Source organism: Chiloscyllium punctatum, chromosome 49 (assembly GCF_047496795.1).
Source record: "Chiloscyllium punctatum isolate Juve2018m chromosome 49, sChiPun1.3, whole genome shotgun sequence".
In the NCBI taxonomy this organism is placed as follows: domain Eukaryota; kingdom Metazoa; phylum Chordata; class Chondrichthyes; order Orectolobiformes; family Hemiscylliidae; genus Chiloscyllium; species Chiloscyllium punctatum.
The window spans coordinates 29,361,110-29,386,351 of NC_092787.1; the positions used below are offsets into that span (position 1 = coordinate 29,361,110).

Sequence of the window (25,242 nt, forward strand, 5' to 3'; positions counted from 1 at the left end):
GTGTCAGTGATGGGGGCGTGTGTCAATGATGGGGGTGTGCGAGTGATGGGAGTGTGTCAGTGTTGGGGGTGTGTCAGTGTTGGGAGTGTGTCAATGATGGGAGTGTGTCAGTGTTGGGCCTGTGTCAGTGTTGGGAGTGTGTCAGTGACGGGAGTGTGTCAGTGTTGGGAGTGTGTCAGTGACGGGAGTGTGTCAGTGATGGGGGTGTGTCAGTGTTGGGAGTGTGTCAGTGATGGGGCTGTGTCAGTGACGGGAGTGTGTCAGTGTTGGGCCTATGTCAGTGTTGGGCCTGTGTCAGTGATGGGGGTGTGTCAGTGATGGGAGTGTGTCAGTGTTGGGCCTGTGTCAGTGTTGGGCCTGTGTCAGTGATGGGAGTGTGTCAGTGTTGGGCCTGTGTCAGTGTTGGGCCTGTGTCAGTGATGGGGGTGTGTCAGCGTTGGGCCTGTGTCAGTGATGGGAGTGTGTCAGTGTTGGGCCTGTGTCAGTGTTGGGCCTTTGTCAGTGATGGGCCTGTGTCAGTGATGGGGGTGTGTCAGTGATGGGGGTGTGTCAGTGATGGAGGTGTATCAGTGATGGGGGTGTATCAGTGATGGGGGTGTGACAGTGATGGGAGTGTGTCAGTGATGGGAGTGTGTCAGTGTTGGGCCCATGTCAGTGTTGGGCCTGTGTTAGTGTTGGGCCTGTGTCAGTGATGGGAGTATGTAGTGTTGGGCCTGTGTTAGTGTTGGGCCTGTGTTAGCGTTGGGCCTGTGTCAGTGATAGGCCTGTGTCAGTGATGGGCCTGTGTTAGTGTTGGGCCTGTGTCAGTGATGGGAGTGTGTCAGTGTTGGGCCTGTGTTAGTGTTGGGCTTGTGTCAGTCTTGGGCCTGTGTCAGTGACGGCAGTGTGTCAGTGTTGGGAGTGTGTCAGTGTTGGGCCTGTGTCATTGATGGGGGTGTGTCAGTGATGAGAGTGTGTCAGTGTTGGGCCTGTGTCAGTGATGGGGGTGTGTCGGTGTTGGGCCTGTGTTAGTGATGGGAGTGTGTCAGTGTTGGGCCTGTGTTAGTGTTGGGCCTGTGTTAGCGTTGGGCATGTGTCAGTGATGGGAATATGTAGTGTTGGGCCTGTATTAGTGTTGGGCCTGTGTCAGTGATGGGAGTGTGTCAGTGTTGGGCCTGTGTCAGTGATGGGCCTGTGTCAGTGATGGGGGTGTGTCAGTATTGGGCCTGTGTTAGTGTTGGGTCTGTGTCAGTGTTGGGCCTGAGTCAGTGATGGGGGTGTGTCAGTGACGGGAGTGTGTCAATGTTGGGCATGTGCCAGTGATGGGAGTGTGTCAGTGTTGGGCCTGTGTCAGTGTTGGGCCTGTGTTGGCGTTGGGCATGTGTCAGTGATGGGAGTATGTAGTGTTGGGCCTGTATTAGTGTTGGGCCTGTATGAGTGTTGGGCCTGTGTTAGCGTTGGGCCTGTGTCAGTGACGGGAGTATGTCAGTGTTGGGAGTGTGTCAGTGTTGGGCCTATGTCAGCGATGGGAGTGTGTCAGTGTTGGGCCTGAGTCAGTGTTGGGCCTGTGTCAGTAATGGGAGTGTGTCAGTAATGGGAGTGTGTCAGTATTTGGCCTGTGTCAGTGATGGGGGTGTGTCAGTGATGGGAGAGTGTCAGTGATGGGAGTGTGTCAGTGTTGGGCCTGTGTTAGTGTTGGCTCTGTGTCAGTGATGAGAGTGTGTCAGTGTTGGGACTGTGTTAGTGTTGGGTCTGTGTCAGTGTTGGGCCAGTGTCAGTGATGGGGGGGTGTCAGTATTGGGCCTGTGTCAGTGTTGGGCCTGTGTAAGTGATGGGAGTGTGTCAGTGTTGGGCCCGTGTCAGTGTTGGGCCCGTGTCAGTGATGGGGGGGTGTGTCAGTGATGGGAGTGTGTCAGTATTGGGCCTGTGTTAGTGTTGGGCTTGTGTCAGTCTTGGGCCTGTGTCAGTGATGGGAGTGTGTCACTGTTGGGAGTGTGTCAGTGTTGGGTCTCTCTCAGTGTTGGGCCTGTGTCAGTGATGGGAGTGTGTCAGTGATGAGAGTGTGTCAGTATTTGGCCTGTGTCAGTGATGGGGGTGTGTGAGTGATGGGTCTGTGTCAGTGATGAGAGTGTGTCAGTGTTGGGCCTGTGTTAGTGTTGGGTCTGTGTCAGTGTTGGGCCAGTGTCAGTGAAGGGGGTGTGTCAGTATTGGGCCTGTGTTAGTGTTGGGCCTCTGTCAGTGTTGGGCCTGTGTCAGTGTTGGGCCTGTGTCAGTGCTGGGCCTGTGTCAGTGTTGGGCCTGAGTCAGTGATGGGAGTGTGTCAGTGATGGCAGTGTGTCACTATTTGGCCTGTGTCTGTGATGGGGGTGTGTCAGTGATGGGAGTGTGTCAGTGTTGGGCCTGTGTCAGTGTTGGGCCTGTGTCAGTGTTGGGCCTGTGTCAGTGATGGGAGTGTGTCAGTGATGGGAGTGTGTCAGTGATGGGAGTGTGTCAGTGTTGGTCCTGTGTCAGTGTTGGGCCTGTGTCAGTGTTGGGCCTGTGTCAGTGATGGGAGTGTGTCAGTGATGGGAGTGTGTCAGTGATGGGAGTGTGTCAGTGATGGGAGTGTGTCAGTGTTGGGCCTGTGTCAGTGTTGGGCCTGTGTCAGTGATGGGAGTGTGTCAGTGATGGGAGTGTGTCAGTGTTGGGCCTGTGTCAGTGATGGGGGTGTGTCAGTGTTGGGCCTGTGTCAGTGTTGGGCCTGTGTCAGTGATGGGAGTGTGTCAGTGATGGGAGTGTGTCAGTGTTGGGTCTGTGTCAGTGATGGGGGTGTGTCAGTGTTGGGCCTGTGTCAGTGTTGGGCCTGTGTCAGTGATGGGGGTGTGTCAGTGTTGGTCCTGTGTCAGTTTTGGGCCTGTGTCAGTGTTGGGCCTGTGTCAGTGATGGGGGTGTGTCAGTGTTGGGCCTGTGTTAGTGATGGGAGTGTGTCAGTGTTGGGCCTGTGTTAGTGTTGGGCCTGTGTTAGCGTTGGGCATGTGTCAGTGATGGGAGTATGTAGTGTTGGGCCTGTATTAGTGTTGGGCCTGTGTTAGCATTGGGCCTGTGTTAGCGTTGGGCCTGTGTCAGTGACGGGAGTATGTCAGTATTGGGAGTGTGTCAGTGTTGGGCCTATGTCAGTGATGGGAGTGTGTCAGTGTTGGGAGTGTGTCCGTGTTGGGCTTGTGTCAGTGTTGGGCCTGTGTCAGTGATGATAGTGTGTTAGTGTTGGGTCTCTCTCAGTGTTGGGCCTGTGTCAGTGATGGGGGTGTGTCAGTGATGAGAGTGTGTCAGTGTTGGGCCTGTGTCAGTGTTGGGCCTGTGTCAGTGATGGGAGTGTGTCAGTGTTAGGCCTGTCTCAGTGTTGGGCCTGTGTCAGTAATGGGAGTGTGTCAGTAATGGGAGTGTGTCAGTATTTGGCCTGTGTCAGTGATGGGGGTGTGTGAGTGATGGGTCTGTGTCAGTGATGAGAGTGTGTCAGTGTTGGGTCTGTGTCAGTGTTGGGCCAGTGTCAGTGATGGGGGTGTGTCAGTATTGGGCCTGTGTTAGTGTTGGGCCTCTGTCAGTGTTGGGCCTGTGTCAGTGATGGGAGTGTGTCAGTGATGGGAGTGTGTCAGTATTTGGCCTGTGTCTGTGATGGGGGTGTGTCAGTGATGGGAGTGTGTCAGTATTGGGCCTGTGTCAGTGTTGGGCCTGTGTCAGTGATGGGAGTGTGTCAGTGTTGGTCCTGTGTCAGTGTTGGGCCTGTGTCAGTGTTGGGGATTTGTCAGTGTTGGGGATTTGTCAGTGTTGGGGGTGTATCAGTGTTGGGCCTGTGTCAGTGATGGGAGTGTGTCAGTGATGGGAGTGTGTCAGTGTTGGGCCTGTGTCAGTGATGGGAGTGTGTCAGTGATGGGAGTGGGTCAGTGATGGGAGTGTGTCAGTGTTGGGCCTGTGTCAGTGTTGGGCCTGTGTCAGTGATGGGGGTGTATCAGTGTTGGGCCTGTGTCAGTGATGGGGGTGTGTCAGTGTTGGGCCTGTGTCAGTGTTGGGCCTGTGTCAGTGATGGGAGTGTGTCAGTGATGGGAGTGTGTCAGTGTTGGGCCTGTGTCAGTGATGGGAGTGTGTCAGTGTTGGGCCTGTGTCAGTGTTGGGCCTGTGTCAGTGATGGGAGTGTGTCAGTGTTGGGCCTGTGTCAGTGATGGGGGTGTGTCAGTGTTGGGCCTGTGTCAGTGTTGGGCCTGTGTCAGTGATGGGGGTGTGTCAGTGTTGGTCCTGTGTCAGTGTTGGGCCTGTGTCAGTGATGGTACTGTGTCAGTGATGGGAGTGTGTCAGTGTAGGGAGTGTGTCAGTGTTGGGTCTGTGTCAGTGTTGGGCCTGTGTCTGTGATGGGGGTGTGTCAGTGATGGGAGTGTGTCAGTGTTGGGCCTGTGTCAGTGTTGGGCCTGTGTCAGTGATGGGAGTGTGTCAGTGATGGGAGTGTGTCAGTGATGGGGGAGTGTGTCAGTGTTGGGAGTGGGTCAGTGATGGGAGTGTGTCAGTGATGGGGGAGTGTCAGTGATGGGGGTGTTTCAGTGTTGGGCCTGTGTCAGTGATGGGAGTGTGTCAGTGATGGGAGTGTGTCAGTGTTGGGCCTGTGTCAGTGATGGGTGTGTGTCAGTGATGGGAGTGTGTCAGTGTTGGGCCTGTGTCAGTGATGGGAGTGTGTCAGTGCTGGGCCTCTGTCAGTGATGGGAGTGTGTCAGTGATGGGAGTGTGTCAGTGTTGGGCCTGTGTCAGTGATGGGAGTGTGTCAGTGATGGGAGTGTGTCAGTGTTGGTCCTGTGTCAGTGTTGGGCCTGTGTCAGTGTTGAGGATGTGTCAGTGTTGGGGGTGTGTCAGTGTTGGGCCTGTGTCAGTGATGGGAGTGTGTCAGTGATGGGAGTGTGTCAGTGTTGGACCTGTGTCAGTGATGGGGGTGTGTCAGTGTTGGGCCTGTGTCAGTGTTGGGCCTGTGTCAGTGTTTGGCCTGTGTCAGTGATGGGGGTGTGTCAGTCACGGGAGTATGTCAGTGTTGGGAGTGTGTCAGTGTTGGGCCTGTGTCAGTGATGGGAGTGTGTTAGTGTTGGGCCTGTGTTAACATTGGGCCTGTGCCAGTGATGGGCCTGTGTCAGTGATGGGCCTGTGTTAGTGTTGGGCCTGTGTCAGTGATGGGAGTGTGTCAGTGTTGGGCCTGTGTTAGTGTTGGGCTTGTGTCAGTCTTGGGCCTGTGTCAGTGACGGGAGTGTGTCAGTGTTGGGAGTGTGTCAGTGTTGGGCCTGTGTCAGTGTTGGGCCTGTGTCAGTGATGGGGGTGTGTCAGTGTTGGGCCTGTGTTAGTGATGGGAGTGTGTCAGTGTTGGGCCTGTGTTAGTGTTGGGCCTGTGTTAGCGTTGGGCATGTGTCAGTGATGGGAGTATGTAGTGTTGGGCCTGTATTAGTGTTGGGACTGTGTTAGCATTGGGCCTGTGTTAGCGTTGGGCCTGTGTCAGTGACGGGAGTATATCAGTATTGGGAGTGTGTCAGTGTTGGGCCTATGTCAGTGATGGGAGTGTGTCAGTGTTGGGAGTGTGTCCGTGTTGGGCTTGTGTCAGTGTTGGGCCTGTGTCAGTGATGAGAGTGTGTTAGTGTTGGGTCTCTCTCAGTGTTGGGCCTGTGTCAGTGATGGGGGTGTGTCAGTGATGAGAGTGTGTCAGTGTTGGGCCTGTGTCAGTGTTGGGCCTGTGTCAGTGATGGGAGTGTGTCAGTGTTGGGCCTGTCTCAGTGTTGGGCCTGTGTCAGTAATGGGAGTGTGTCAGTAACGGGAGTGTGTCAGTATTTGGCCTGTGTCAGTGATGGGGGTGTGTGAGTGATGGGTCTGTGTCAGTGATGAGAGTGTGTCAGTGTTGGGTCTGTGTCAGTGTTGGGCCAGTGTCAGTGATGGGGGTGTGTCAGTATTGGGCCTGTGTTAGTGTTGGGCCTGTGTCAGTGATGGGAGTGTGTCAGTGATGGGAGTGTGTCAGTATTTGGCCTGTGTCAGTGATGGGAGTGTGTCAGTGATGGGAGTATGTCAGTGTTGGTCCTGTGTCAGTGTTGGGCCTGTGTCAGTGATGGGAGTGTGTCAGTGATGGGAGTGGGTCAGTGATGGGAGTGTGTCAGTGTTGGGCCTGTGTCAGTGTTGGGCCTGTGTCAGTGATGGGGGTGTGTCAGTGTTGGGCCTGTGTCAGTGATGGGGGTGTGTCAGTGTTGGGCCTGTGTCAGTGTTGGGCCTGTGTCAGTGATGGGAGTGTGTCAGTGATGGGAGTGTGTCAGTGTTGGGCCTGTGTCAGTGATGGGAGTGTGTCAGTGTTGGGCCTGTGTCAGTGTTGGGCCTGTGTCAGTGATGGGAGTGTGTCAGTGATGGGAGTGTGTCAGTGTTGGGCCTGTGTCAGTGATGGGGGTGTGTCAGTGTTGGGCCTGTGTCAGTGATGGGGGTGTGTCAGTGTTGGTCCTGTGTCAGTGTTGGGCCTGTGTCAGTGATGGTCCTGTGTCAGTGATGGGAGTGTGTCAGTGTAGGGAGTGTGTCAGTGTTGGGTCTGTGTCAGTGTTGGGCCTGTGTCAGTGATGGGAGTGGGTCAGTGATGGGAGTGTGTCAGTATTGGGCCTGTGTCAGTGTTGGGCCTGTTTTAGTGTTGTGCCATTGTCAGTGTTGGGCCTGGGTCAGTGATGCGAGTGTGTCAGTGATGGGAGTGTGTCAGTGTTGGGCCTGTGTCAGTGATGGGAGTGTGTCAGTGTTGGGCCTGTGTCAGTGATGGGAGTGTGTCAGCGTTGGGCCCGTGTCAGTGATGGGGGAGTGTGTCAGTGTGGAGAGTGTGTCAGTGTTAGGCCTGTGTCAGTGTTGGGCCTGGTTCAGAGATGGGAGTGTGTCAGTGTTGGGCCTGGATCAGTGTTGTGCCTGTGTCAGTGTTGGGCCTGGGTCAGTGATGGGAGTGGGTCAGTGTTGGGCCTGTGTCGGTGTTTGGCCTGGGTCAGTGATGGGAGTATGTCCGTGTTGGGCCTGTGTCAGTGATGGGAGTGTGTCAGTCTTGGGCCTGGGTCAGTGTTGGGCCTGTGTCAGTGATGGGAGTGTGTCAGTGTTGGGCCTGTGTCAGTGATGGGAGTGTGTCAGTGATGGGAGTGTGTCAGTGATGGGGGAGGGTGTCAGTGTTGGGCCTGTGTCAGTCTTGGGCCTGGGTCAGTGTTGGGCCTGTGTCAGTGATGGGAGTGTGTCAGTGTTGGGCTTGTGTCAGTGATGGGAGTGTGTCAGTGATGGGAGTGTGTCAGTGTTGGGAGTGTGTCAGTGATGGCAGTGTGTCAGTGATGGGAGTGTGTCAGTGTTGGGCCTGTGTTAGTGTTGGGCCTGTGTTAGTGTTGGGCCTGTGTCAGTGATGGGAGTGTGTCAGTGATGGGAGTGTGTCAGTGTTGGGCCTGGGTCAGTGATTCGAGTGTGTCAGTAATGGGAGTGTGTCAGTGTTGGGCCTGTGTCAGTGTTGGGCCCGGGTCAGTGTTGGGCCCGGGTCAGTGTTGGGTCTGTGTCAGTGTTCGGCCTGGGTCAGGGTTGGGCCTGTGTCAGTGATGGGAGTGTGTCAGTGTTGGGTCTGTGTCAGTGTTGGGCCTGTGTCAGTGATGGGAGTGTGTCAGTGATGGGAGTGTGTCAGTGATGGGGGAGTGTGTCAGTGTTGGGAGTGGGTCAGTGATGGGAGTGTGTCAGTGATGGGGGAGTGTCAGTGATGGGGGTGTATCAGTGTTGGGCCTCTGTCAGTGATGGGAGTGTGTCAGTGATGGGAGTGTGTCAGTGTTGGGCCTGTGTCAGTGATGGAGTGTGTCAGTGATGGGAGTGTGTCAGTGATGGGAGTGTGTCAGTGTTGGGCCTGTGTCAGTGATGGGAGTGTGTCAATGTTGGGCCTGTGTCAGTGATGGGAGTGTGTCAGTGATGGGAGTGTGTCAGTGTTGGGAGTGTGTCAGTGATGGGAGTGTGTCAGTGTTGGGCGTGTGTCAGTGATGGGATTGTGTCAGTGATGGGAGTGTGTCAGCGTTGGGCCTGTTTCAGTGATGGGAGTGTGTCAGTGATGGGAGTGTGTCAGTGATGGGAGTGTGTCAGTGTTGGGCCTGTGTCAGTGTTGGGCCTGTGTCAGTGATGGGAGTGTGTCAGTGATGGGAGTGTGTCAGTGTTGGGCCTGGGTCAGTGATTGGAGTGTGTCAGTGATGGGAGTGTGTCAGTGTTGGGCCTGTGTCAGTGTTGGGCCCGGGTCAGTGTTGGGCCCGGGTCATTGTTGGGTCTGTGTCAGTGTTCGGCCTGGGTCAGTGTTGGGCCTGTGTCAGTGATGGGAGTGTGTCAGTGTTGGGCCTGTGTCAGTGTTGGGCCTGTGTCAGTGATGGGCGTGTGTCAGTGTTGGGCCTGTGTCAGTGTTGGGCCTGTGTCAGTGTTGGGAGTGTGTCAGTGTTGGGAGTGTGTCAGTGTTGGGTCTGTGTCAGTGATGGGAGTGTGTCAGTGATGGGAGTGTGTCAGTGATGGGCCTGTGTCAGTGATGGGAGTGTGTCAGTGTTGGGCCTGTGTCAGTGTTGGGCCTGTGTCAGTGATGGGCCTGTGTCAGTGATGGGAGTGTGTCAGTGTTGGGCCTGTGTCAGTGTTGGGCCTGTGTCAGTGATGGGCCTGTGTCAGTGATGGGAGTGTGTCAGTGTTGGGCCTGTGTCAGTGTTGGGCCTGTGTCAGTGATGGGCCTGTGTCAGTGATGGGAGTGTGTCAGTGTTGGACCTGTGTCAGTGATGGGCCTGTGTCAGTGATGGGAGTGTGTAAGTGATGGGAGTGTGTCAGTGATGGGCCTGTGTCAGTGTTGGGCCTGTGTCAGTGATGGGCCTGTGTCAGTGATGGAAGTGTGACAGTGTTGGGCCTGTGTCAGTGTTGGGCCTGTGTCAGTGATGGGCCTGTGTCAGTGTTGCGCCTGTGTCAGTGATGGGAGTGTGTCAGTGTTGGGCCTGTGTCAGTGATGGGAGTGTGTCAGTGTTGGGAGTGTGTCAGTGATGGGTGTGTGTCAGTGTTGGGTCTGTGTCAGTGATGGGAGTGTGTCAGTGATGGGAGTGTTTCAGTATTGGGTCTGTGTCAGTGTTGGGCCTGTGTCAGTGTTGGGCCTGTGTCAGTGATGGGCCTGTGTCAGTGATGGGAGTGTGTCAGTGATGGGAGTGTGTCAGTGATGGGCCTGTGTCAGTGTTGGGCCTGTGTCAGTGATGGGCCTGTGTCAGTGATGGAAGTGTGTCAGTGTTGGGCCTGTGTCAGTGTTGGGCCTGTGTCAGTGATGGGCCTGTGTCAGTGTTGGGCCTGTGTCAGTGATGGGAGTGTGTCAGTGTTGGGCCTGTGTCAGTGATGGGAGTGTGTCAGTGTTGGGAGTGGGTCAGTGATGGGAGTGTGTCAGTGATGGGAGTGTGTCAGTGTTGGGCCTGTGTCAGTGATGGGAGTGTGTCAGTGATGGGAGTGTGTCAGTGATGGGAGTGTGTCAGTGTTGGGCCTGTGTCAGTGATGGGAGTGTGTCAGTGATGGGAGTGTGTCAGTGTTGGGTCTGTGTCAGTGATGGGAGTGTGTCAGTGATGGGAGTGTGTCAGTGATGGGAGTGTGTCAGTGTTGGGTCTGTGTCAGTGTTGGGCCTGTGTCAGTGATGGGAGTGTGTCAGTGATGGGAGTGTGTCAGTGATGGGAGTGTGTCAGTGATGGGGGAGTGTGTCAGTGTTGGGAGTGGGTCAGTGATGGGAGTGTGTCAGTGATGGGGGAGTGTCAGTGATGGGGGTGTTTCAGTGTTGGGCCTGTGTCAGTGATGGGAGTGTGTCAGTGTTGGGCCTGTGTCAGTGATGGGTGTGTGTCAGTGATGGGAGTGTGTCAGTGTTGGGCCTGTGTCAGTGATGGGTGTGTGTCAGTGATGGGAGTGTGTCAGTGTTGGGCCTGTGTCAGTGATGGGAGTGTGTCAGTGTTGGGCCTGTGTCAGTGATGGGAGTGTGTCAATGTTGGGCCTGTGTCAGTGATGGGAGTGTGTCAGTGATGGGAGTGTGTCAGTGTTGGGAGTGTGTCAGTGATGGGAGTCTGTCAGTGTTGGGAGTGGGTCAGTGATGGGAGTGTGTCAGTGATGGGGGAGTGTCAGTGATGGGGGTGTATCAGTGTTGGGCCTGTGTCAGTGATGGGAGTGTGTCAGTGATGGGAGTGTGTCAGTGTTGGGCCTGTGTCAGTGATGGAGTGTGTCAGTGATGGGAGTGTGTCAGTGATGGGAGTGTGTCAGTGTTGGGCCTGTGTCAGTGATGGGAGTGTGTCAATGTTGGGCCTGTGTCAGTGATGGGAGTGTGTCAGTGATGGGAGTGTGTCAGTGTTGGGAGTGTGTCAGTGATGGGAGTCTGTCAGTGTTGGGAGTGTGTCAGTGATGGGATTGTGTCAGTGATGGGAGTGTGTCAGCGTTGGGCCTGTTTCAGTGATGGGAGTGTGTCAGTGATGGGAGTGTGTCAGTGATGGGAGTGTGTCAGTGTTGGGCCTGTGTCAGTGTTGGGCCTGTGTCAGTGATGGGAGTGTGTCAGTGATGGGAGTGTGTCAGTGTTGGGCCTGGGTCAGTGATTGGAGTGTGTCAGTGATGGGAGTGTGTCAGTGTTGGGCCTGTGTCAGTGTTGGGCCTGTGTCAGTATTGGGCCCGGGTCATTGTTGGGTCTGTGTCAGTGTTCGGCCTGGGTCAGGGTTGGGCTTGTGTCAGTGATGGGAGTGTGTCAGTGTTGGGCCTGTGTCAGTGATGGGAGTGTGTCAGTGTTGGGCCTGTGTCAGTGTTGGGCCTGTGTCAGTGTTGGGCCTGTGTCAGTGATGGGAGTGTGTCAGTGTTGGGCCTGTGTCAGTGTTGGGCCTGTGTCAGTGTTGGGAGTGTGTCAGTGTTGGGAGTGTGTCAGTGTTGGGAGTGTGTCAGTGTTGGGTCTGTGTCAGTGATGGGAGTGTGTCAGTGATGGGAGTGTGTCAGTGATGGGAGTGTGTCAGTGATGGGCCTGTGTCAGTGATGGGAGTGTGTCAGTGTTGGGCCTGTGTCAGTGTTGGGCCTGTGTCAGTGATGGGCCTGTGTCAGTGTTGGGCCTGTGTCAGTGTTGGGCCTGTGTCAGTGTTGGGCCTGTGTCAGTGATGGGCCTGTGTCAGTGATGGGAGTGTGTCAGTGTTGGGCCTGTGTCAGTGTTGGGCCTGTGTCAGTGATGGGCCTGTGTCAGTGATGGGAGTGTGTCAGTGTTGGACCTGTGTCAGTGTTGGGCCTGTGTCAGTGATGGGCCTGTGTCAGTGATGGGAGTGTGTCAGTGATGGGAGTGTGTCAGTGATGGGCCTGTGTCAGTGATGGGCCTGTGTCAGTGTTGGGCCTGTGTCAGTGATGTGCCTGTGTCAGTGATGGAAGTGTGTCAGTGTTGGGCCTGTGTCAGTGTTGGGCCTGTGTCAGTGATGGGCCTGTGTCAGTGTTGGGCCTGTGTCAGTGATGGGAGTGTGTCAGTGTTGGGCCTGTGTCAGTGATGGGAGTGTGTCAGTGTTGGGAGTGGGTCAGTGATGGGTGTGTGTCAGTGTTGGGTCTGTGTCAGTGATGGGAGTGTGTCAGTGATGGGAGTGTGTCAGTGATGGGAGTGTTTCAGTATTGGGTCTGTGTCAGTGTTGGGCCTGTGTCAGTGTTGGGCCTGTGTCAGTGATGGGCCTGTGTCAGTGATGGGCCTGTGTCAGTGATGGGAGTGTGTCAGTGATGGGAGTGTGTCAGTGATGGGCCTGTGTCAGTGTTGGGCCTGTGTCAGTGATGGGCCTGTGTCAGTGATGGAAGTGTGTCAGTGTTGGGCCTGTGTCAGTGTTGGGCCTGTGTCAGTGATGGGCCTGTGTCAGTGTTGGGCCTGTGTCAGTGATGGGAGTGTGTCAGTGTTGGGCCTGTGTCAGTGATGGGAGTGTGTCAGTGTTGGGAGTGGGTCAGTGATGGGAGTGTGTCAGTGTTGGGTCTGTGTCAGTGATGGGAGTGTGTCAGTGATGGGAGTGTGTCAGTGATGGGAGTGTGTCAGTGTTGGGTCTGTGTCAGTGTTGGGCCTGTGTCAGTGATGGGAGTGTGTCAGTGATGGGAGTGTGTCAGTGATGGGAGTGTGTCAGTGATGGGGGAGTGTGTCAGTGTTGGGAGTGGGTCAGTGATGGGAGTGTGTCAGTGATGGGGGAGTGTCAGTGATGGGGGTGTTTAAGTGTTGGGCCTGTGTCAGTGATGGGAGTGTGTCAGTGTTGGGCCTGTGTCAGTGATGGGTGTGTGTCAGTGATGGGAGTGTGTCAGTGTTGGGCCTATGTCAGTGATGGGAGTGTGTCAGTGTTGGGCCTCTGTCAGTGATGGGATTGTGTCAGTGATGGGAGTGTGTCAGTGTTGGGCCTGTGTCAGTGATGGGAGTGTGTCAGTGTTGGGCCTGTGTCAGTGATGGGAGTGTGTCAGTGATGGGAGTGTGTCAGTGTTGGGCCTGTGTCAGTGATGGGAGTGTGTCAATGATGGGAGTGTGTCAGTGTTGGGCCTGTGTCAGTGATGGGAGTGTGTCAGTGATGGGAGTGTGTCAGTGTTGGGCCTGTGTCAGTGATGGGAGTGTGTCAGTGTTGGGCCTGTGTCAGTGATGGGAGTGTGTCAGTGTTGGGAGTGTGTCAGTGATGGGCCTGTGTCAGTGTTGGGCCTGTGTCAGTGATGGGCCTGTGTCAGTGATGGGAGTGTGTCAGTGTTGGGCCTGTGTCAGTGTTGGGCCTGTGTCAGTGATGGGCCTGTGTCAGTGATGGGGGTGTGTCAGTATTGGGCCTGTGTTAGTGTTGGGCCTGTGTCAGTGATGGGCCTGTGTCAGTGTTGGGCCTGTGTCAGTGTTGGGCCTGTGTCAGTGTTGGGCCTGTGTCAGTGATGGGCCTGTGTCAGTGATGGGAGTGTGTCAGTGTTGGGCCTGTGTCAGTGTTGGGCCTGTGTCAGTGATGGGCCTGTGTCAGTGTTGGGAGTGGGTCAGTGTTGGGAGTGTTTCAGTGATGGGAGTGTGTCAGTGTTGGGCCTGTGTCAGTAATGGGAGTGTTTCAGTGATGGGAGTGTGTCAGTGTTGGGTCTGTGTCAGTGTTGGGCCTGTGTCAGTGATGGGAGTGTGTCAGTGATGGGAGTGTGTCAGTGTTGGGCCTGTGTCAGTATTGGGTCTGTGTCAGTGTTGGGCCTGTGTCAGTGATGGGAGTGTGTCAGTGATGGGAGTGTGTCAGTGATGGGAGTGTGTCAGTGTTGGGCCTGTGTCAGTGATGGGAGTGTGTCAGTGATGGGAGTGTGTCAGTGTTGGGCCTGTGTCAGTGATGGGAGTGTGTCAGTGATGGGAGTGTGTCAGTGATGGTAGTGGGTCAGTGATGGGAGTGTGTCAGTGATGGGGGAGTGTGTCAGTGTTGGGAGTGGGTCAGTGATGGGAGTGTGTCAGTGATGGGGGAGTGTCAGTGATGGGGGTGTATCAGTGTTGGGCCTGTGTCAGTGATGGGAGTGTGTCAGTGATGGGAGTGTGTCAGTGATGGGAGTGTGTCAGTGATGGTAGTGGGTCAGTGATGGGAGTGTGTCAGTGATGGGGGAGTGTGTCAGTGATGGGAGTGGGTCACTGATGGGGGAGTGTCAGTGATGGGGGAGTGTCAGTGATGGGGGTGTGTCAGTGATGGGGGAGTGTGTCAGTGTTGGGAGTGGGTCAGTGATGGGAGTGTGTCAGTGATGGGGGAGTGTCAGTGATGGGGGTGTATCAGTGTTGGGCCTGTGTCAGTGATGGGAGTGTGTCAGTGATGGGAGTGTGTCAGTGTTGGGCCTGTGTCAGTGATGGGAGTGTGTCAGTGATGGGAGTGTGTCAGTGATGGGAGTGTGTCAGTGTTGGGCCTGTGTCAGTGATGGGAGTGTGTCAGTGTTGGGAGTGTGTCAGTGTTGGGAGTGTGTCAGTGATGGGAGTGTGTCAGTGTTGGGCCTGTGTCAGTGTTGGGAGTGTGTCAATGTTGGGCCTGTTTCAGTGATGGGAGTGGGTCAGTGTTGGGCCTGTGTCAGTGATGGGAGTGTGTCAGTGTTGGGCCTGTGTCAGTGATGGGAGTGTGTCAGTGATGCGGGTGTGTCAGTGTTGGGCCTGTGTCAGTGATGGGAGTGTGTCAGTGATGGGAGTGTGTCAGTGATGGTAGTGGGTCAGTGATGGGAGTGTGTCAGTGATGGGGGAGTGTGTCAGTGTTGGGAGTGGGTCAGTGATGGGAGTGTGTCAGTGATGGGGGAGTGTCAGTGATGGGGGTGTATCAGTGTTGGGCCTGTGTCAGTGATGGGAGTGTGTCATGATGGGAGTGTGTCAGTGATGGTAGTGGGTCAGTGATGGGAGTGTGTCAGTGATGGGGGAGTGTCAGTGATGGGGGTGTGTCAGTGATGGGGGAGTGTGTCAGTGTTGGGAGTGGGTCAGTGATGGGAGTGTGTCAGTGATGGGGGAGTGTCAGTGATGGGGGTGTATCAGTGTTGGGCCTGTGTCAGTGATGGGAGTGTGTCAGTGATGGGAGTGTGTCAGTGTTGGGCCTGTGTCAGTGTTGGGCCTGTGTCAGTGATGGGAGTGTGTCAGTGATGGGAGTGTGTCAGTGATGGGTGTGTCAGTGTTGGGTCTGTGTCAGTGTTGGGCCTGTGTCAGTGATGGGAGTGTGTCAGTGATGGGAGTGTGTCAGTGATGGGGGAGTGTGTCAGTGTTGGGAGTGGGTCAGTGATGGGAGTGTGTCAGTGATGGGGGAGTGTCAGTGATGGGGGTGTTTCAGTGTTGGGCCTGTGTCAGTGATGGGAGTGTGTCAGTGATGGGAGTGTGTCAGTGTTGGGCCTGTGTCAGTGATGGGTGTGTGTCAGTGATGGGAGTGTGTCAGTGTTGGGCCTGTGTCAGTGATGGGAGTGTGTCAGTGCTGGGCCTCTGTCAGTGATGGGAGTGTGTCAGTGATGGGAGTGTGTCAGTGATGGGAGTGTGTCAGTGATGGGAGTGTGTCAGTGTTGGGCCTGTGTCAGTGATGGGAGTGTGTCAGTGATGGGAGTGTGTCAGTGATGGGAGTGTGTCAGTGTTGGGCCTGTGTCAGTGATGGGAGTGTGTCAGTGTTGGGTCTGTGTCAGTGATGGGAGTGTGTCAGTGATGGGAGTGTGTCAGTGATGGGAGTGTGTCAGTGTTGGGTCTGTGTCAGTGTTGGGCCTGTGTCAGTGATGGGAGTGTGTCAGTGATGGGAGTGTGTCAGTGATGGGAGTGTGTCAGTGATGGGGGAGTGTGTCAGTGTTGGGAGTGGGTCAGTGATGGGAGTGTGTCAGTGTTGGGTCTGTGTCAGTGATGGGAGTGTGTCAGTGATGGGAGTGTGTCAGTGATGGGAGTGTGTCAGTGTTGGGTCTGTGTCAGTGTTGGGCCTGTGTCAGTGATGGGAGTGTGTCAGTGATGGGAGTGTGTCAGTGATGGGAGTGTGTCAGTGATGGGGGAGTGTGTCAGTGTTGGGAGTGGGTCAGTGATGGGAGTGTGTCAGTGATGGGGGAGTGTCAGTGATGGGGGTGTTTCAGTGTTGGGCCTGTGTCAGTGATGGGAGTGTGTCAGTGTTGGGCCTGTGTCAGTGATGGGTGTGTGTCAGTGATGGGAGTGTGTCAGTGTTGGGCCTGTGTCAGTGATGGGTGTGTGTCAGTGATGGGAGTGTGTCAGTGTTGGGCCTGTGTCAGTGATGGGAGTGTGTCAGTGTTGGGCCTGTGTCAGTGATGGGAGTGTGTCAATGTTGGGCCTGTGTCAGTGATGGGAGTGTGTCAGTGATGGGAGTGTGTCAGTGTTGGGAGTGTGTCAGTGATGGGAGTCTGTCAGTGTTGGGAGTGGGTCAGTGATGGGAGTGTGTCAGTGATGGGGGAGTGTCAGTGATGGGGGTGTATCAGTGTTGGGCCTGTGTCAGTGATGGGAGTGTGTCAGTGATGGGAGTGTGTCAGTGTTGGGCCTGTGTCAGTGATGGAGTGTGTCAGTGATGGGAGTGTGTCAGTGATGGGAGTGTGTCAGTGTTGGGCCTGTGTCAGTGATGGGAGTGTGTCAATGTTGGGCCTGTGTCAGTGATGGGAGTGTGTCAGTGATGGGAGTGTGTCAGTGTTGGGAGTGTGTCAGTGATGGGAGTCTGTCAGTGTTGGGAGTGTGTCAGTGATGGGATTGTGTCAGTGATGGGAGTGTGTCAGCGTTGGGCCTGTTTCAGTGATGGGAGTGTGTCAGTGATGGGAGTGTGTCAGTGATGGGAGTGTGTCAGTGTTGGGCCTGTGTCAGTGTTGGGCCTGTGTCAGTGATGGGAGTGTGTCAGTGATGGGAGTGTGTCAGTGTTGGGCCTGGGTCAGTGATTGGAGTGTGTCAGTGATGGGAGTGTGTCAGTGTTGGGCCTGTGTCAGTGTTGGGCCTGTGTCAGTATTGGGCCCGGGTCATTGTTGGGTCTGTGTCAGTGTTCGGCCTGGGTCAGGGTTGGGCTTGTGTCAGTGATGGGAGTGTGTCAGTGTTGGGCCTGTGTCAGTGATGGGAGTGTGTCAGTGTTGGGCCTGTGTCAGTGTTGGGCCTGTGTCAGTGATGGGAGTGTGTCAGTGTTGGGCCTGTGTCAGTGTTGGGCCTGTGTCAGTGTTGGGAGTGTGTCAGTGTTGGGAGTGTGTCAGTGTTGGGAGTGTGTCAGTGTTGGGTCTGTGTCAGTGATGGGAGTGTGTCAGTGATGGGAGTGTGTCAGTGATGGGAGTGTGTCAGTGATGGGCCTGTGTCAGTGATGGGAGTGTGTCAGTGTTGGGCCTGTGTCAGTGTTGGGCCTGTGTCAGTGATGGGCCTGTGTCAGTGTTGGGCCTGTGTCAGTGTTGGGCCTGTGTCAGTGATGGGCCTGTGTCAGTGATGGGAGTGTGTCAGTGTTGGGCCTGTGTCAGTGTTGGGCCTGTGTCAGTGATGGGCCTGTGTCAGTGATGGGAGTGTGTCAGTGTTGGACCTGTGTCAGTGTTGGGCCTGTGTCAGTGATGGGCCTGTGTCAGTGATGGGAGTGTGTCAGTGATGGGAGTGTGTCAGTGATGGGCCTGTGTCAGTGATGGGCCTGTGTCAGTGTTGGGCCTGTGTCAGTGATGTGCCTGTGTCAGTGATGGAAGTGTGTCAGTGTTGGGCCTGTGTCAGTGTTGGGCCTGTGTCAGTGATGGGCCTGTGTCAGTGTTGGGCCTGTGTCAGTGATGGGAGTGTGTCAGTGTTGGGCCTGTGTCAGTGATGGGAGTGTGTCAGTGTTGGGAGTGGGTCAGTGATGGGTGTGTGTCAGTGTTGGGTCTGTGTCAGTGATGGGAGTGTGTCAGTGATGGGAGTGTGTCAGTGATGGGAGTGTTTCAGTATTGGGTCTGTGTCAGTGTTGGGCCTGTGTCAGTGTTGGGCCTGTGTCAGTGATGGGCCTGTGTCAGTGATGGGCCTGTGTCAGTGATGGGAGTGTGTCAGTGATGGGAGTGTGTCAGTGATGGGCCTGTGTCAGTGTTGGGCCTGTGTCAGTGATGGGCCTGTGTCAGTGATGGAAGTGTGTCAGTGTTGGGCCTGTGTCAGTGTTGGGCCTGTGTCAGTGATGGGCCTGTGTCAGTGTTGGGCCTGTGTCAGTGATGGGAGTGTGTCAGTGTTGGGCCTGTGTCAGTGATGGGAGTGTGTCAGTGTTGGGAGTGGGTCAGTGATGGGAGTGTGTCAGTGTTGGGTCTGTGTCAGTGATGGGAGTGTGTCAGTGATGGGAGTGTGTCAGTGATGGGAGTGTGTCAGTGTTGGGTCTGTGTCAGTGTTGGGCCTGTGTCAGTGATGGGAGTGTGTCAGTGATGGGAGTGTGTCAGTGATGGGAGTGTGTCAGTGATGGGGGAGTGTGTCAGTGTTGGGAGTGGGTCAGTGATGGGAGTGTGTCAGTGATGGGGGAGTGTCAGTGATGGGGGTGTTTAAGTGTTGGGCCTGTGTCAGTGATGGGAGTGTGTCAGTGATGGGAGTGTGTCAGTGTTGGGCCTGTGTCAGTGATGGGTGTGTGTCAGTGATGGGAGTGTGTCAGTGTTGGGCCTATGTCAGTGATGGGAGTGTGTCAGTGTTGGGCCTCTGTCAGTGATGGGATTGTGTCAGTGATGGGAGTGTGTCAGTGTTGGGCCTGTGTCAGTGATGGGAGTGTGTCAGTGTTGGGCCTGTGTCAGTGATGGGAGTGTGTCAGTGATGGGAGTGTGTCAGTGTTGGGCCTGTGTCAGTGATGGGAGTGTGTCAATGATGGGAGTGTGTCAGTGTTGGGCCTGTGTCAGTGATGGGAGTGTGTCAGTGATGGGAGTGTGTCAGTGTTGGGCCTGTGTCAGTGATGGGAGTGTGTCAGTGTTGGGCCTGTGTCAGTGATGGGAGTGTGTCAGTGTTGGGAGTGTGTCAGTGATGGGCCTGTGTCAGTGTTGGGCCTGTGTCAGTGATGGGCCTGTGTCAGTGATGGGAGTGTGTCAGTGTTGGGCCTGTGTCAGTGTTGGGCCTGTGTCAGTGATGGGCCTGTGTCAGTGATGGGGGTGTGTCAGTATTGGGCCTGTGTTAGTGTTGGGCCTGTGTCAGTGATGGGCCTGTGTCAGTGTTGGGCCTGTGTCAGTGTTGGGCCTGTGTCAGTGTTGGGCCTGTGTCAGTGATGGGCCTGTGTCAGTGATGGGAGTGTGTCAGTGTTGGGCCTGTGTCAGTGATGGGCCTGTGTCAGTGATGGGCCTGTGTCAGTGTTGGGAGTGGGTCAGTGTTGGGAGTGTTTCAGTGATGGGAGTGTGTCAGTGTTGGGCCTGTGTCAGTAATGGGAGTGTTTCAGTGATGGGAGTGTGTCAGTGTTGGGTCTGTGTCAGTGTTGGGCCTGTGTCAGTGATGGGAGTGTGTCAGTGATGGGAGTGTGTCAGTGTTGGGCCTGTGTCAGTATTGGGTCTGTGTCAGTGTTGGGCCTGTGTCAGTGATGGGAGTGTGTCAGTGATGGGAGTGTGTCAGTGATGGGAGTGTGTCAGTGTTGGGCCTGTGTCAGTGATGGGAGTGTGTCAGTGATGGGAGTGTGTCAGTGTTGGGCCTGTGTCAGTGATGGGAGTGTGTCAGTGATGGGAGTGTGTCAGTGATGGTAGTGGGTCAGTGATGGGAGTGTGTCAGTGATGGGGGAGTGTGTCAGTGTTGGGAGTGGGTCAGTGATGGGAGTGTGTCAGTGATGGGGGAGTGTCAGTGATGGGGGTGTATCAGTGTTGGGCCTGTGTCAGTGATGGGAGTGTGTCAGTGATGGGAGTGTGTCAGTGATGGGAGTGTGTCAGTGATGGTAGTGGGTCAGTGATGGGAGTGTGTCAGTGATGGGGGAGTGTGTCAGTGATGGGAGTGGGTCACTGATGGGGGAGTGTCAGTGATGGGGGAGTGTCAGTGATGGGGGTGTGTCAGTGATGGGGGAGTGTGTCAGTGTTGGGAGTGGGTCAGTGATGGGAGTGTGTCAGTGATGGGGGAGTGTCAGTGATGGGGGTGTATCAGTGTTGGGCCTGTGTCAGTGATGGGAGTGTGTCAGTGATGGGAGTGTGTCAGTGTTGGGCCTGTGTCAGTGATGGGAGTGTGTCAGTGATGGGAGTGTGTCAGTGATGGGAGTGTGTCAGTGTTGGGCCTGTGTCAGTGATGGGAGTGTGTCAGTGTTGGGAGTGTGTCAGTGTTGGGAGTGTGTCAGTGATGGGAGTGTGTCAGTGTTGGGCCTGTGTCAGTGTTGGGAGTGTGTCAATGTTGGGCCTGTTTCAGTGATGGGAGTGGGTCAGTGTTGGGCCTGTGTCAGTGATGGGAGTGTGTCAGTGTTGGGCCTGTGTCAGTGATGGGAGTGTGTCAGTGATGCGGGTGTGTCAGTGTTGGGCCTGTGTCAGTGATGGGAGTGTGTCAGTGATGGGAGTGTGTCAGTGATGGTAGTGGGTCAGTGATGGGAGTGTGTCAGTGATGGGGGAGTGTGTCAGTGTTGGGAGTGGGTCAGTGATGGGAGTGTGTCAGTGATGGGGGAGTGTCAGTGATGGGGGTGTATCAGTGTTGGGCCTGTGTCAGTGATGGGAGTGTGTCATGATGGGAGTGTGTCAGTGATGGTAGTGGGTCAGTGATGGGAGTGTGTCAGTGATGGGGGAGTGTCAGTGATGGGGGTGTGTCAGTGATGGGGGAGTGTGTCAGTGTTGGGAGTGGGTCAGTGATGGGAGTGTGTCAGTGATGGGGGAGTGTCAGTGATGGGGGTGTATCAGTGTTGGGCCTGTGTCAGTGATGGGAGTGTGTCAGTGATGGGAGTGTGTCAGTGTTGGGCCTGTGTCAGTGTTGGGCCTGTGTCAGTGATGGGAGTGTGTCAGTGATGGGAGTGTGTCAGTGATGGGTGTGTCAGTGTTGGGTCTGTGTCAGTGTTGGGCCTGTGTCAGTGATGGGAGTGTGTCAGTGATGGGAGTGTGTCAGTGATGGGGGAGTGTGTCAGTGTTGGGAGTGGGTCAGTGATGGGAGTGTGTCAGTGATGGGGGAGTGTCAGTGATGGGGGTGTTTCAGTGTTGGGCCTGTGTCAGTGATGGGATTGTGTCAGTGATGGGAGTGTGTCAGTGTTGGGCCTGTGTCAGTGATGGGTGTGTGTCAGTGATGGGAGTGTGTCAGTGTTGGGCCTGTGTCAGTGATGGGAGTGTGTCAGTGCTGGGCCTCTGTCAGTGATGGGAGTGTGTCAGTGATGGGAGTGTGTCAGTGTTGGGCCTGTGTCAGTGATGGGAGTGTGTCAGTTTTGGGCCTGTGTCAGTGATGGGAGTGTGTCAGTGATGGGAGTGTGTCAGTGTTGGGCCTGTGTCAGTGATGGGAGTGTGTCAATGATGGGAGTGTGTCAGTGTTGGGCCTGTGTCAGTGATGGGAGTGTGTCAGTGATGGGAGTGTGTCAGTGTTGGGCCTGTGTCAGTGATGGGAGTGTGTCAGTGTTGGGCCTGTGTCAGTGTTGGGCCTGTGTCAGTGATGGGAGTGTGTCAGTGTTGGGAGTGTGTCAGTGATGGGAGTGTGTCAGTGATGGGAGTGTGTCAGTGATGGGAGTGTGTCAGCGTTGGGCCTGTTTCAGTGATGGGAGTGTGTCAGTGATGGGCCTGTGTCAGTGTTGGGCCTGTGTCAGTGTTGGGCCTGTGTCAGTGATGGGAGTGTGTCAGTGATGGGAGTGTGTCAGTGTTGGGCCTGGGTCAGTGATGGGAGTGTGTCAGTGATGGGAGTGTGTCAGTGATGGGAGTGTGTCAGTGTTGGGCCCGGGTCAGTGTTGGGCCCGGGTCAGTGTTGGGTCTGTGTCAGTGTTCGGCCTGGGTCAGGGTTGGGCCTGTGTCAGTGTTGGGAGTGTGTCAGTGTTGGGAGTGTGTCAGTGTTGGGCCTGTGTCAGTGATGGGAGTGTGTCAGTGTTGGGAGTGTGTCAGTGTTGGGCCTGTGTCAGTGATGGGAGTATGTCAGTGATGGGAGTGTGTCAGTGTTGGGCCTGTGTCAGTGATGGGAGTGTGTCAGTGTTGGGAGTGTGTCAGAGTTGGGCCTGTGTCAGTGATGGGAGTGTGTCAGTGATGGGGGAGTGTGTCAGTGTTGGGAGTGGGTCAGTGTTGGGCCTGTGTCAGTGATGGGAGTGTGTCAGTGTTGGGCCTGTGTCAGTGATGGGAGTGTGTCAGTGATGGGAGTGTGTCAGTGTTGGGCCTGTGTCAGTGATGGGAGTGTGTCAGTGATGGGAGTGTGTCAGTGATGGTAGTGGGTCAGTGATGGGAGTGTGTCAGTGATGGGGGAGTGTGTCAGTGTTGGGAGTGGGTCAGTGATGGGAGTGTGTCAGTGATGGGGGAGTGTCAGTGATGGGGGTGTATCAGTGTTGGGCCTGTGTCAGTGATGGGAGTGTGTCAGTGATGGGAGTGTGTCAGTGATGGTAGTGTGTCAGTGATGGTAGTGGGTCAGTGATGGGGGAGTGTGTCAGTGTTGGGAGAGTGTGTCAGTGTTGGGAGTGTGTCAGTGATGGGGGAGTGTCAGTGATGGGGGTGTGTCAGTGATGGGGGAGTGTGTCAGTGTTGGGAGTGGGTCAGTGATGGGAGTGTGTCAGTGATGGGGGAGTGTCAGTGATGGGGGTGTATCAGTGTTGGGCCTGTGTCAGTGATGGGAGTGTGTCAGTGATGGGAGTGTGTCAGTGTTGGGCCTGTGTCAGTGTTGGGCCTGTGTCAGTGATGGGAGTGTGTCAGTGATGGGAGTGTGTCAGTGATGGGAGTGTGTCAGTGTTGGGCCTGTGTCAGTGATGGGAGTGTGTCAGTGATGGGAGTGTGTCAGTGTTGGGAGTGTGTCAGTGTTGGGCCTGTGTCAGTGTTGGGAGTGTGTCAATGTTGGGCCTGTGTCAGTGATGGGAGTGTGTCAGTGTTGGGCCCGGGTCAGTGTTGGGCCCGGGTCAGTGTTGGGTCTGTGTCAGTGTTCGGTCTGGGTCAGGGTTGGGCCTGTGTCAGTGATGGGAGTGTGTCAGTGTTGGGCCTGTGTCAGTGTTGGGCCTGTGTCAGTGATGGGAGTGTGTCAGTGATGGGAGTGTGTCAGTGTTGGGCCTGTGTCAGTGATGGGAGTGTGTCAGTGTTGGGAGTGTGTCAGTGTTGGGCCTGTTTCAGTGATGGGAGTGTGTCAGTGATGGGAGTGTGTCAGTGTTGGGCCTGTTTCAGTGATGGGAGTGTGTCAGTGATGGGAGTGTGTCAGTGTTGGGAGTGTGTCAGTGATGGGAGTGTGTCAGCGTTGGGCCTGTTTCAGTGATGGGAGTGTGTCAGTGATGGGAGTGTGTCAGTGTTGGACCTGTGTCAGTGTTGGACCTGTGTCAGTGATGGGAGTGTGTCAGTGATGGGAGTGTGTCAGTGATGGGAGTGTGTCAGTGTTGGGCCTGTGTCAGTGATGGGAGTGTGTCAATGATGGGAGTGTGTCAGTGTTGGGCCTGTGTCAGTGATGGGAGTGTGTCAGTGTTGGGTCTGTGTCAGTGTTGGGAGTGTGTCAGTGTTGGGCCCGGGTCAGTGTTGGGTCCGGGTCAGTGTTGGGTCTGTGTCAGTGTTCGGTCTGGGTCAGGGTTGGGCCTGTGTCAGTGATGGGAGTGTGTCAGTGTTGGGCCTGTGTCAGTGTTGGGAGTGTGTCAATGATGGGAGTGTGTCAGTGTTGGGCCTGTGTCAGTGATGGGAGTGTGTCATTGATGGGAGTGTGTCAGTGTTGGGAGTGTATCAGTGTTGGGAGTGTGTCAGGGTTGGGCCTGTGTCAGTGATGGGAGTGTGTCAGTGTTGGGCCTGTGTCAGTGATGGGAGTGTGTCAGTGATGGGAGTGTGTCAGTGTTGGGAGTGGGTCAGTGATGGTGTGGGTTGGGGGTGTCACAATTCCATCAACTGTTCTCCTCATTGCCCTATTCTCAGCCTGTGCATCCTACTCTCGGTTCATCAGCTGTGGGAATCAACTTCGAGTAGACAAAACAGGAGTCTGGAAAAACACAGCCAGCCAGGCAGCATCAGGAGGTGAAGACGTCAATGTTTCTGTCGACGTTGACCTTGCTGAGAATTTTATGCTTTTGATCTTTTTTCTATAGTCCTGAGAGCATTTCCCTTGATTTTTCCTCCTTGCAAGAATCAAATTATTGAAACTCCATTTCACCTTCTCTCAGACAGCTGTATCCTTCCTTCAGTACTGTGACCATAATTGCACACAGTGTTCTCAATATGTTTGCACTCAGACCTTATAATTACACTGAGGCTTGCTTCTTTTAATAGAACCACCCCTTGCAATATTCCTACACTTCAGCATCTTGTCTATTACTGACATCAGGTTATGGGGCCTTTAATTCCTTGATTTCTCTTTCCTACTTTTCTTTAAGAGCAGGAATTTTCGTGAAATGTTCACCTTCGCCTGCATTTATTTTGTACCTGACTTTGTAAGTGAAGAAAGCTTTAGAGTGAGAGGGTAAAGATATAAAAGGGAGCTCAGGGGCAACTTTTTCACGCAGAGGGTGGAATGATATGCCAGAGGAAGTGGTGGAGGCTGGTACAATTACAATATTTAAAAGGCATCTGGATGGGTAAATGAATAGGAGGTGTTTAGAGGGATATGGGCCAAATTTTGGCAAATGGAACTAGATTGGGTTGGGATATCTGGTCGGCATGGACAAGTTGGACCGAAGGGTCTGTTTCCATGCTGTATATCTCTATGACTCTATGACTCTAACTGTCCCTGCAAGTAGTCCATCAGCTCCAAGGGATGTGGTGATTTTTAGCTCCATTAATTTCTCCAGTACTTCTAGTTTCCTCATACTAAATATTGAAGTTCTTCACTCCCGCTATACCCTTGCTTCCACACTATATCCAGAATGTTCTGCCTTTTCCTGTGTGAACCCAGACATAAAATATTTATCTGAAGTCTGCTGTTTCCTTATTATATTATCATCGCTGTTACTCAGTCTCATGGGTGGCTTGTTTGCTTTTCCTATTCTCTACTTTATTTTAAATGCTACTTAAATGTCTTCTAATCTGATTTTTTCTTTAGAATTCCTGCCACTTCCTCTCTTTTATCAATCCCTCATTCCTCTGTTGCAGATTTTTAAAAATCCTTGATGCAAGTATTGCCATCAAAACTGGTTCTTTAAATCTAATCTGTCCAGTTGGCCATTGCTGTAACACTCATCCAGTGGAGTTATTTTTACTTCCCAATGGGATATATATATTTGTTGGGAATTATGATTTTTAAGAATTTTTGCTGTTACTATCTATCATCTCACCCTTTAATCTAGTTTTGCAATCTGTGGCAAACAAGTGCTCTCCCACACCCTTGTAATTGGCTTTGTTTAGAAGGCCTAGCTTTGAAGTTAACCATATGTTCTCCCATGCCATGATCACTCTTCCCCAGATCCTTTACGATGGAGATCACAAACTAACCCTTTTTCATTGCACACTACAAAGAGACATAAAGAGGATTGGTCTTACCTGGGTATAACTGTTTGGTTGGAGCACTGAGCTGGGCTGATTTGGTTACGGTATAGGCAACATCTGCAGTCCTTGTTGTCTTCCTGTTGGCACAAAAACCTATCGTTCTCTCTATTCCTTCAGGTAAATTGTGAAGTTCTAGAATTTTCAGGACATCCACTGGCTCCACTGTTGAATGAAAAGATGGTGATTATTATTCAGCTGACAACTGCCTGAACCTTCCAAGAAATCATCCCACCTACCTCATCACCCATATAACCACCACCCTCAACTCTCCCAACAGCCAATTTATTTTTAAACATTAATGACACAATTTTTCTGCACATTTACCCATTGGCTGTCAGTTTAAAG

General features: G+C 54.1%; 1 protein-coding gene across 2 annotated transcripts in view; it reads right to left on the bottom strand.

Moving 5' to 3' along the window:
* Positions 1–25,242, bottom strand: part of col5a1 (procollagen, type V, alpha 1) — a 551,133-nt gene that overhangs the window by 460,928 nt on the left and 64,963 nt on the right. For both annotated transcript variants that reach the window (XM_072566092.1, XM_072566091.1), the window contains exon 2: positions 24,892–25,059. In XM_072566092.1, coding sequence (XP_072422193.1) covers positions 24,892–25,059 — 168 coding nt within the window. The remainder of the gene's footprint in view (positions 1–24,891; positions 25,060–25,242) is intronic.